Source organism: Schistocerca nitens, chromosome 7 (genome assembly GCF_023898315.1).
Source record: "Schistocerca nitens isolate TAMUIC-IGC-003100 chromosome 7, iqSchNite1.1, whole genome shotgun sequence".
Taxonomy (NCBI): Eukaryota; Metazoa; Arthropoda; class Insecta; order Orthoptera; family Acrididae; genus Schistocerca; species Schistocerca nitens.
The window spans coordinates 440,107,062-440,120,145 of NC_064620.1; the positions used below are offsets into that span (position 1 = coordinate 440,107,062).

Consider the following 13,084-nt stretch of genomic DNA (forward strand, 5'->3'; position numbering starts at 1 on the left):
TCTGCAGACAAGTCTTGACTTCAGGCAACATGTTGTGGGCCATACTTTGGTTGGTATGTGTGAGCAGTTACTACATCTTCATGGAATACTGCAAAAAGCTGCTCTGCATTTGTTAATTGCACATGGATTCAAAGATATCTAGATATCAGGCATTGTTAAGGGGTAATTGGAAAAATATGGGGGCAATAGTATGCATGCCACACAGTGCACATCAAACATGTCTTCTCTGAGAGGAGAGGTTCTTCATACAGAATATTAGGGTTGCACTGTGACCAGTACCTGCAATTCTTGGGACATGAGATAAAGCTAGCGTGGTCTGTCTCGCTCGTGCACGCCCCCACCCCACCTGCACCACCCTCACATGTCTACTCTTGCATGACATTTGCACAATATACTTATAATTTCATATCATTTATTACACAATGTAAGAGGTACACCAACCTGCTCTGATAACCTTATCACCAACTTCTGGGCACTTCTCAAAACGTCCACAGGAATTCTGTCTGCAGTTTTAGGAGTCCTCACGGTGGGTCCCTTATTCCTCTGCACAGTCTGAAAAATCCAGACGGCTGTACATTTCTTGTACAGATCTTGAATAGTGCTGGTTGTGGGGTGTTTCCTACCAGGATACTTTGCTTGAAGCATTTCTTGACATGTCTTCATGGAGCCTGTCTTTATGTAACCCTCAACAATATCAGATTGCTGTTCTACTGCAAATGGCCCCATTTCCGCAACAACTTGATAACGTGAACCTCTCATACTGAAGCACAAACACATACTCAATCAACATTCAAATAAAATGCAGTGTACCCAACTCTAGAGACAGTGTTGCCACTTCACACGCAATTTAACTAGATGATTAACTGGTAAAAGAGGTGTACTGGTTTTATGTGGGATACCATCTGTTACCTGAATTTGAATGTATATAATACGCTTAAGCACTTAATTCTAATAATGTTTATCTTTCCTGTAGAACCAGACCACGGAATGAATGCTTGGGAAGCACAGAAATATTTCAAGCAGCTAATAGCAGGCGTGGTAAGTTCTTTTTGCATTTATGAGTTTAGTGACTGACTATGAACAGGCACTTAGTGTCAGGGGTCCAAATGTGGTAGGAAGGGGAGAAAAAGATGAAAAAGGTACTGCATTATTCAATCTAGACATGGGCTCATTTAAAAATCACCCAAAATAATTGTGTTGCCCTCATGTCACAGAAGTTTCTGAAAAATTAATGTAAGAAAGTAAGTAATGAAATGCGATTAAAATATTTTTGCCTGTTAGCTTGTAATTTTGGAAATTGGTTCATTTCACAAATTGATGTCAGGAGGAAAGGTGGGCAAAAAGTAAAGGACTGTTAAATCTTTTTATTTGTTAATTAGTTTTATTCAACTTGGGGTCAGTGGGAAGCTAAACAAATCAACTATAATATAAAATTATTAAAATTTTGGAATTATGCATACAAATATTTACAAATCCATAAGTCATTTCTCAAGATTGTTGCCATTGTTTGTAATACATACAGAAAAGAAAAGTTGGTAAAAACAGTCTCCATCACACTGTCATTTATTAAAGAAATGAGTGGTTTTGGCCTCTAGTTGTAGGCCATCTTCAGGTGGTACTCGATCTGGGTGGTGGTGGTGGTGGTGGTGGTGGTGGTGGTGGTGGTGGTGGTGGTGATTCAAACAGCTGTGCTGACTCCAGTTGCAAAATCAACTGGGTCAGCACAACTGTTCAAGCGTCATTACTGTCAGCCAGATGGTGCTGTATCGGATGATGGCCAATTATTAGAGGCTAAAATTGCTCACATTTGTAATAAATGATAGTGTGGTAGACTTTTTTCACTAATTTTACGTTAATGAAAGATCACTCTTCCCAATAATGTTATCTAAAATTATGGTCTGTAGAAAGTGGGTGCCGAATGGAGACACTATCTGCTAATGATCGAACAAGAAATTGGGAGTCAATATGAAAATTATAAGAGATCCAGTATTAGCCTAGAAGTCAGCAGAGCTTTGAAAGTTGTGTGATCAAACATGAAGGTATAGACCAATTTCTTTCAGAATTTGCCAATAGGGAAGTGACTACCCAAGTTTGTGTGTAGAAATTAATACTGAAGAAGTACCACCAGATTTTTGGATAAATATTGTCCACACAATCCCAAAGATAGTGAGGGCAGATACTTGCAAAAACTAGCATACAGTCAGATAAACAGCTCATGTGTCAAATTTGTTAATGAGTATAGTGTACAGAAGAAGGGGTGTTAAAAAAATAGTTGAAGTTCGATTGGATGAGAAGTTCGGCTTCGGGAATGGTAAAGGCACCAGAGGAAGTTCTGACTTGTCCTTGACAGTAGAAGCAAGACTTTTTGAAAGATACAGGATTTGTCGCCATAGATAATGCCTCATATTGTGTAGAATGGTGCAAACAAGTCTTAGAAAAATCTAATTGATGGAGGAGGACTGGTAAAACATAAAAATTGAGACCATGAATTACACAAAGGGAAGGAATTGTACAGTCTTCGAAGCAAAATAACACATAATAAACATAAAAGGCAACGTGAAAAGCAGATCAGCGGAGGAAAAAGTTGGCATTCTTGGTGAAAAGAAGTTTCTTATTATCAAACATTGACCTTAATTTTAGGAAGACATTTCTGAGAAAGTGTGTTTGGAGCACAGCATTGTCGGAAAATTGAGAAGGGCGGACAAGTCACAATATAGAACTGTATCTAGAAAACTAATTATTTTATTTTATTCCCCCCCCCCCCCCCATACAGTTTGTTTTTACATTGTGTACCAGTTTCTTTCATTATTATACAAACTTTAGTTCTTACAATATGGTACACTTTGTGTTTTGGTTGGCCCCTTTTTTAGTATTGTATAGTGTAGTAGGAGTTACTGGAATGATTCCTCTGAAGGCCCAAGGCTGATTGCCTTTGCCATCCTTGTACATTACCAGCTTCTGTTATGTAAATGACCTTCTTAATAGTTCTGAAGACCCTAATGTTTCATCCTTCTACAATACATTTCCTGAATGACCACATGATTTGTGTGGATTATATTAGGGACACAGTTTGTCAATATAACTATGAAGAGTTATCATATATGATAATTCAATAATTCACCCTATTGTTAAATTACCCTAAAAACAAAATTGCTGAACCCAAAGTGTATGGTAATAGTGTTCTCCATTATTGGACATTGGTTCTCACACGAGATTAGTCTGACTAACACACACACACACACACAGATCCAGATTTTCGGCGAAAAATGCCAGTAACGATCTGATCGTGATGCCCTTCTCATTCATTTTTTCCGCGCTTGAAGGCAAAGTTGTTAGTATTTCCTAGCCAAGACGCAGAAGGAAGGTCGAAGGCACAGCGTATCGATCTTCTTTTCGATTGTCAGTGCATTATTTCGAGTAAAATAAACTTCTCTGGTGGTGTATATTTACCGACTATTTCGCGGCAGCATGGCATCGTCAAGTAAGAAGTTACGGTTCGATACAAGTGATTTAGACAATAATATGATAAGTAGTGGAAGTGAAGATGAATTTGCAGAAAGTGAATCAGATTATGAGATGTCAGGTGGAGAAGAGGACTCGTCGTTTTCTTCTTCAAGTGACGATTGTGCGTCAGAAAATGACGACGAGGACCAAACACAACTAAATTGCAGTGCAAATACTTTCGTTGAAGTAATGGATGAGGCATCAGATAATCCACTTCCTCCAAGCTTTGTGTATGCAGAAGTTCCAGGCCCTAAACATATACCAGCAAACGCCACACCAATTGATTTTTTTCAATTTGTTCTTCTCGCTGCAGCTTTTTACGATTATGGTGACAGAGACTAACAGATACACTCGCCAGGTGATTCAGTCAATGCATTTATCGCCAAATTCGAGAATCAAACAGTGGCAACCAACAACTGTAGCAGAAATGAGGGCTTTTATAGCAGTAATTTTGAATATGGGACTGATAAAAAAACTGACGATTTTTAGTTATAAGTCAACTGATGCAAACCTGTTGACACCGTGGTTTTCGCAAATGTTTTCACACAACAGGTTTCAGTTGTTGCTGCGGTTTTTCCATTTTGTAGACAATTCGAAACTTCACCCTCCTGGTCACCCATTATATGATCCAACAGCCAAATTTCAGGTGTTGGTGGATATTGCCAGCAATGTTTTCCGTCGCTACTACACTCCACACCAGCAACTGAGTGTCGATGAAAGTCTTTTTGGGACAAAGGCGCACTCACAGCTAATCCAGTACCTTCCGAATAAACATCATCACAGATGGGGAGTCAAATTTTGGATGCTGTGTGATTCAGTCATAAATTACTGCCTGGGGTTTTATGCATACCGTGGTGCAAAAAGTGATGATGACAAAAACGAAATAAAAAAGAATGGCCTGGGATATGTAGTCGTCATGAAACTACTAGCTCTTGGGAGCTACATGCAAAAAGGTTACCATGTGTTTTGCTATAACTTTTTTTACATCTATTCCTCTGGCAGAAAAGCTGTATTCAGTTGGCACTTATCTAACGGGAACAATTAGAAGAATCAGAAAATTCCTGCCACGTGGTCTTCTGTCGAATTATGCTGTAGGTCAGCTAAAGTTTTTCAAGAAATCTTTTATACTTCTCTGTGGCTTCAGACAGAAGAAATCACAGAGAAATCCAGTCCTCCTTGTGAGTACATCATCCTCTGCTACATCATCAGAAAAGACAATTCGCAGTTGACAGTCGGTCAAGAAACCGGATGTTATTTTTGAATATAATAAGTATATGGGTGGCATTGACTCACCTGATATGATTGCATACTGGTATTTAGATGAGAGGAGGACTGTCAAGATGTGGAAGAAGGTAGTGTTGAGCATAATTGCCAGGATGTTGCTGAATGCATATGTTTTGTATAAGGAAAGCCTAAACCCCAGTGACATACCACTGACACGGCTGAAGTTTAACGGCATAGTCATTTGCAAACTTTCTAAACAGTGGTTTCAGGCAAGGACTGCAACCACAAGTGCAATAGATATAAATGTACCTGCTCCAACAGTATATGGTGTAGAGACTCTTCCAGGGAGAAAGGAACGCTACTGTAGTGTTTGTTCTACGAAGGATAAGAAGCGGCGTTCACGAACAGTATGTGTTTGTTGCAAGAAAGGACTGCATCCTTCATGTGTTGGTCAGCATGTGTGCAAGTAGTTGTCATAACTGCAACCTCACATTTGTCAGTGATTTATGACTGAAGAACTGAGAACACGTTCAGAGCAAAACAATTTTTTTTTTTTTTTTTGTAATGTTATGTTCTTTTTTATTTTTTCCTTAGTGAAATAAAAAAATTTTGTATTCCTTTATGGTGTTTTTGTTAAGGAAACTACAGAGATTACATATATACCTGAAATTTTTGAGTATATCATCATTTGATGGGTCTCAGAGTAAACTGAAATCAAAGTTTTATTTTTTTTTTCGATAAACCCCATCATGAAAATAATTTTTTTTTTCTCTGAAAATATGTTCTTTGACAATGTGTATTGCACATATTACTGTAGCCAGCAGCATTCCCTAAAAATTAAAAAAAAATTACATTCCTTTATGCATTAGTTTAGATTTTATTGCAAGTATGGCAGAGGTCTGCATTTTACTGTAAAATCGCATGGCACTTTTAACATGATCTTTTGAGAAAACGTCTGGCACTAAAAGGGTTAATATTTCTACCTATCACAGTCCTTATTGCCGTTACCTTCACTGTGTTTCATTTGTGCATCTCATGTTGTTACTTATTGTATTTCATAATGTTTGTTTACCTGTGAAAATAAAATTTCTTTAAGATTCTTGTTAGATCTCCTCCCCCTCCCCACCTTACAAAACATCTGTATTGCATATTTCACCATTGTTTGTAGTTGGTGCCTATGATTTTATACAGGGACATTACTTGAACTGCAGGAATATCTCCACAGCCGTGGAGTGACACATCGGGACCTAAAGCCAGAGAATCTGCTGCTGGATGAACATGATAATTTAAAAATATCTGATTTTGGAATGGCTACAGTGTACAGGATGCAGGGCAAGGTACGTCCATGTGAAAGTCATATACAGTGTGTCATCACAGTATATGCAACTCTTACCTCCACCTCACACCAGTTTCCCCTATCTTCTGCACTCTTTCTTTCAGTGTATCAAAGGTAGGTCGCCAACCAAGTGTGCCAAATAAATTTTGAAAATATTAATTCACTCTGACAGTATAATGTAATTAGATAGATAAAAAAATCTACTCACCAAGCGATGATAGAACACTTGCCAACAATCTGTCTTTCCTGCTCATCCGGTTTGGTAAGTCTCCCCTGACTAGATGATGTTTGCGAACACTACTCCTTCTCCTGAACCTCTCCAGTCCTTTTTGTCACCCCTCTTCATTCCCCATCAACCCTTCTGCCAGGAGGAGGAGCTGCTGGCTCCAAAAGCTTGCTTATAAAAACCCGTGTGTGTGTGTTCTCGCCTGCCGCTGCTTGGTGAGTCGATTTTTATCCATCCAACTGTATTAATTCACTCCCTGAAGTATGTATAAAAGCTATACAGTTAATGTTTAAACATCTTGTTTAAGACATTAAGTATTAAGTGCAGTTTTCATGTTGCTCATGAACTATTGAAAACTTATAATCTTATCAAAAGGATGTTTTTATGAGAAATGCTTTTGTTTGTAAGTTGTAGAACCAGTGCTCTGCTTTAATATTTCAATACCTTTCACATAACTACTTCATATCCATTTTTCATTCAAGACATTAGTACACTTCTTCCACAGTGTAGGTGTTGTTCATACTGAGTCGATAATAAATGCAATATGCTACGTCATGATGATGATTATACTTTTGATATGGTGCAGAAGAAACCAGCATCGGTGGATTGCATAGAAACATAGTGGAAGCAACGTGGTTCGCAGTGAGATGAAAGTGATAAGACTATTTTCCGCTAAAAAAATTAAAAAAACCCTGTTCTGAGATGTGCTGCATTTCCTTGGCTATGCAGTCATCCTCATTCACTTTTGAGGAAACTATTCGGTAAAAAATTTGATTTTTACTCATCTCAAAATAAGATACCATGGCTTGATAATCAACTGGATCTTTTAATTATTATGATAACTATAAAGTAAGACACTGTTCATATTTTGGAAAGTTTGCTGTGAAAAATTTAGTTGCTGGCCGGTTTAAATTTGGTGTATTTTATGGCTGAATTGCTGTGTACGAAATACAGCTAACATATCTAAATTGTTTCAGGCACTGGAAGGGTGGAAGGGGCCCATTTCTCTTTTTACTCTCAAAAAAGAGGTATTTTGGGAGGTTGGCACCTAGACGACATGGATGATTCTATTTCTTCCTGTTGTGCGATGTGTGGTAGTGCCTTGTTTTTCTTTTTCTCATATGGTGCTGTTAAAAGCCGAAACTACAAACAGAAAACGTATAGATAAAAAGGCACTGCCAGTCATCTACTGATGATGCTAACTGTATGTTTCTTCAATCTATTTTCCCTTATTTCAGGAAACATTGTGAATGGTATAAAAGAGATCTGAAAGCTAAATTCCTTTCCGTTCCGAATGGGCATCTGATCGAAGCCAAAGAGGAAACGTCATGATTTTCTTAATCATGGACTTCTTCCATTTCTTGAAGACATTAGGGGCCATCATAACGGACACTCCTAACATCGCCCCAGAGGGCTCATTGCTCTCTGGTGGGTTCGTGCTACATTACTACCGGGCCCCAGCCTTTGCGATATCTTTTCCCTTCCGTGTGTGTGTGTGTGTGTGTGTGTGTGTGTGTGTGTGTGTGTGTGTGTGTCCTCTTGATGTTCTTTTTCCCTTCCCCTCGGGAACATGTCTGGACTGTTTCTGGTAATGTATTCTGCATTTTCGGTAGTCAGTATCGGAATATTCTCCCATGTTACTTTTTCCTTTCTACGTTCATCTTCTCCTAACCTTCCTCAGCTTTTGCATTTGAGATTTCTCTTTCCTCCTCCTCCCTGTGCGCTCCTGAAGGCCGGCCCATGCATCTGACGTGTAACAGGTGACGGGGTAACACATAATTCCCAGCTCCGGATCGACAGGTAGGGTTCACACGTACCCCTGGTAAAGGCTAGGCCCAGGAAGGGTGATAGCTTGCGCTGTTACCTTCCCAAATTGCAGATTGGTCCCTCTGTCAAGTGTTCGGGCGGTGTCACCTGAGGTTTGAACAATCACCTAAGCCGAGTGCACCCTCTTCTAAAGGGGGCCCCCCGTTGGAAGGAGTGTGCCATCAGAGACATGGACAATCCTGGAGATTTTATCACAATGAACCAATGATTTTCGGTCAGTGGCTACGAAACGTAAACTGAATGAGGCTGACAATTCAAAGACCCTTCCAACTGCACCAAGGTTCCTCGTGGTTTCATGTGTTGCAGACAGCCAGTCCTTCGCAGTGGTAAATTCGTTTATTATTCAGAAAGGTGTCTGTTCATGTCCAGGTCCATCGAAACCAAAACTCTTCCCATGGTGTTATCTAAACTAGGTTGGTTGATAATCTGACAGAGGCAAAATTGAAACCTACCTCGCTGATCAGGGTGACATCGTCGTCCATTGGGTGATGAGAGAGGTAGATGCCTTCTTGGTGCTCACATGCACTCCCTTTCTCACTTTTGGTAGAGTGGTGCTTCCGTATAAGATCAAAGCAGGCCATTAAGTTATCACAGTCAAACCGCACATTCTGAACACGGTGTGCTTCTACCAGTGACACTGTTTCAACCACACTTGGCTGTCCTGTTGACACGTGGTCAAATGTGTAACCTGTGGTAGGGACACTCACAAGGGCGATTGTCCACCTCCTGTATCAGCTGCAATGGCAACTATGCCGCCACCTCCCACGAGTGTCCCTTGTATCTCAATGAGCAGGCTGTGCTCAAGATCTGGGTGAAGGAAAAAGTACCTTACCCAGTCGCTTGCAAGGTGTTGGATGGTCAGAAACCCTCCAGTCTACCATCTGGCATCTACAGTACTGTTCTTGCTAAATCTCACTCCATGAAGGAAATGGCCATGCAACCTCAGATTTAGCAGTGCAGTTGTGAAATCGGCCAGCGTCATGGTAGTGTTACATCTTGTCCTCTAGCTGTGCAATATGCCACACAACACTCTCGCCTCACGGGACAAAGCCATCAGCTACACAACCGGCAGGCCAGAAAGGACAGAAGAAATACTGCCATGAAGAGTTCCTATGTCCCTCCAGCCAACCAGCACCTGAGTCTTCATCTGCTAACTGGAAAGTTTCGAAGAAGTTAAAAGGCAAACAGTTTTCCTTTCCCCATCTTGAACTCTTTGACGGTGTCACCATATGATACCCTCACCTGGCCGACCTCTGCGTCGCCGATGTGCACCGCCAACCGATTTTCTGCCCTTGACTCCTTAGGCTGACAGCAGAAGAATGCCGGTGCTTCTATGGACCTCATGGTGCAGGATTCTCCTGTCTCTGTGCCCTGTAACAGTGTCTTCGAAGGCTGGCATGCGCCTTCATTGCTTAAGACTCCAATGGAATGTTCGTGGCCCTCAATCCAACAAAGAGGATTTATGGCTGCTCTTACAATCACAGCGGCCACTTGTTCTCTGCCTTTAGGAAACAAAATTGCATCCTCACGACCGCTCTGAGCTCTCACATTTCTTCCCGGTCTGTTTTGACCTCCTTCTCCCCCCCCCCCTCCCTCCCTTCTCCTCTTGTCCTCAAAGTACCCTCTTGTCTGACTTTCTCAATCAACTTAACCTCCTCTGCCTTAACACAGGAGCACCCACATTCCTTTCAGACTCCATGCACACCTGTTCCCATTTGGACCTATCCTGCACTGCTCATCATCTCAAGTGGCCTGTTCTGACACACTCAATCGACCATTTCCCGTGTGCTATCTGTTTGTGATTCCTACCCCACCTCCCTGCACACCCAAATGGCAGCCTACTAAGGCCAACCAGAAGCTTTTCTCCTCCCTGGCAAACGTTGATGATGATTTCCCCAAATGTGATGACCAGGTGGAATACCTTACAAACGTTGGCGCTATCACTGCGGAACATTCCGTTCCTTGCACTTCCTCTTCAACACAAGTCCCAGTTCCTTAGTGTACAGAGGCATGCTGTGATGCAAGTCGCACACAGATACGTACTGTCTGTGTTTTCAACTGTTATCCTACAATGGCAAACTCCAATTATAAACAGCCACGTGCACAGTGTCTTTGCGTTCTTTGGGATAGCAAAAAAGCTAGGTGTATTTCACTAGTCCTTTTAACAGTTCCCCTCCCTCTGCCTTCGTATGGGCCAACCTCCAACAGTTCTCTGGGACCAAGATCCATTCCCCAATTTCTGGCCTCACAGTAGCAGGTGATATCGTGGACCCTATTGCTATTTCCAATATCTTGTGCTGCCATTTTTCGGAGATTCCGAGCTCCTCTCATTATCATGCTGCCTTCCTCAATCGGAAACGAGCGGAGCTGCCCCAGGCGATACCCTTCTCCTCTCAGAATCATGAGTGCTACAATGCCGCCTTTACTGTGAGGGACCTAGATTATGTTCTCACTTCATCCTGATCCTCCACCCCAGGGGCAGACACTGTTCACATTCATACCTTTCTCTTCCGGGCAAGCACTTTTTGCTTAATATGTACAACCGCATCAGGGCAGAGGGCACATTTCCCAGGCGCTGGCATGAAGCCACTGTCGTACCCATACCTAAGCCCAGCAAGGACACCTTTCTTCTAGCTGCTGCCCCATTTCTCTCACCAGCTGTGTTTGCAAGGTGAAGGAATGTATTTTTCGTGCCCGGCTGGTATGGTGGCTTGAGTCTTGCAATTTACCAACCACTGCACTGTGTGGATTTCAAGCACGACATTCTGCAGTTGACAATCTCCTCACTTTGTCCACTCATGCCATGAAGGGTTTTCTGCAGAAATCCCAGACTCTGGCCATGTGTTTGATTTGAAGAAAGCCTAAGGCACTGCTGGAACACTTGTATCCTCCGTACTACACGTGGGTCTCCCGTGGCTGCCTGCCCTGTTTCATTCAGGAATTTTTAAAAAGCCCAGTTTTTAAGGTACGTGTGGGTTGTGCCTTGTCCGACAGCTTTACTGAGATGTGTGTCTATGGGTTCTATCTTCAGTGTCATCCTCTTTGCTATCACATTTAACCCTATAATGGCCTGTCTTCCTCTGGGCATCTCGACTCCCTTTTTGTTCACGATTTTGCCACCTATTGCAGTTCTCCACGGACCTGTCTGAGCGGCACCTTCAGCAATGTCTCGATCATCTTTACTGGTAGAGCTTCAACAGTAGCTTTCGTTTTTCCACTGACAAGACCGTTTGTGTGAATTTCTGGCGGCACAATTGGTTTCTCCCACCATCTTTACACCTTGGGCCTATTGCTTGTTGAAACGAGGAGATTTCTGGGGCTCATGTTCAGTAGGAAACTTTCTTGATCCTCCACTGTATGAGGTCCCTCAATGTCCTAAGTGTCCTCAATGGTACTTCAATGAGTGCAGACCTAACCACCCCCCTCCATTTGTACCAGTCCCTTGTCCGTTCGAATGCATCCACATGTCCATCCCTCCTACGCTGTCTCAGTACTATCCACCATCATGGCATCTGTTTGGCCACTGGTGCCTGTTGAGTGTCTGCATGCAGAAGCTCACAAACTACCGCTGTCAAACTGTTGTGACATTTTCTTCAGCAGATAATGTATGCCATTTGTCTGCCACACGTGGGCACCCATCCTATGCCTCCTTCGCTGACTCTCTTGATCGCCGGTACGAGGTGCATCCCTCTTCTGTTACCTCTTGGAGTTTGCTTGCGGCTCTTTCTCTGGCAGCTTAACTTCACGCTACCTGCAGCTTTCACAGTGGCTGTGAACCCTTCACTGCCTTGGATTCGTCTTCATTAGCTTGCCAAGGACACCACTCCAGTCTCCTATATCGCCTTCTGTTACATGACCTTCGCATGGAACTTCCTGATAGTACATTTGTGTACACTGATGGCACTCTTACTGACCTTGTGTCGGGTGTGCCTTCGTCATTGGCACCTGCCAGCACATTTAGATGTACATACCTGGCGTGTGGTGGTTTTGCATATGCTAATTGGATAAATGTGCGACGGTACTGTGTACATTTGGACAGGTTCTTGTCAGTAACTTAGTACACAACACGATCTTGGTGGATTCTTTTTGTTGGACAAAGGACTTTTTTATGGAATTTATGAATATACACAAAGAGCAACACTGATTGTGGAAAGTGAGACCCAAAGACTATATAAATAAGAATTTAAAGACCAACGATTATGATAAATTGTTCGTGTTTTTTTGCAAACCATTTTTCTCGAAGCAAACTGTGACTTCATTGTAGAAAGGAATTGAAGCAAGCGTCTGACAGTAAGTGTAGTGGCAGGCGTCTTGATTAAGTTTATTTACAAACTTTGTGATGCTAAAACTTGATTTCATTTCCTTTGGATCAAATAGTGCCAAGGTGCAGAAAGCTTTGACTACGGTCTGCGTTGTGTGACAGTAATAGTAATCGGTCTATTACCAGCACCATCTTATGCTTAAACATCCTTTTCTCCTTAGTCTTCTTCATCTGCAAGGTCTCTCATTTCTATTCCAGATCAAGACACTATTTCCATTTACATATTTTATGATGTGTATGATAATTATATGACAACAGGGCAGTAACAGTGGGAAATCTTTAAAAGAATTGACTTGGATGTCTGCATGCCTTTCTTCCTTGTAATTTTCAGCAATTTCTTAAATAAAACAGGGTGTATATGCTCAGACACAACTGGGAAAAACCAGAGTATTTTTTTAGAATTCAAAGAACTTTTCATTGTTTCAGTCCTCAGTTAAATCTTTGTAGCTTTGGCTGGTAAGAACTCTAACAAAGAATTTTACTTCAGCTGTAAGGACATATCCCTAAACTTCACTCCATTCACCAACACCTCATGGTTCTTCACCCATTCAGGCGTGCTTTCAGATGTGCCCCACTCGGTCACGTGACTAAAACCTGTGTGTGAGGGCCCATATTGTTTAACCTGTATGCGCTATGCAGTCAATCT

General features: G+C 41.8%; 1 protein-coding gene across 1 annotated transcript in view; it reads left to right on the forward strand.

The window, feature by feature from the left end:
• The window catches only part of LOC126195014 (serine/threonine-protein kinase grp), an 87,930-nt gene that overhangs the window by 32,110 nt on the left and 42,736 nt on the right, over positions 1–13,084 (forward strand). Inside the window, exons 4-5 of the mRNA XM_049933441.1 lie at positions 974–1,038; positions 5,940–6,065. Coding sequence (XP_049789398.1) covers positions 974–1,038; positions 5,940–6,065 — 191 coding nt within the window. The remainder of the gene's footprint in view (positions 1–973; positions 1,039–5,939; positions 6,066–13,084) is intronic.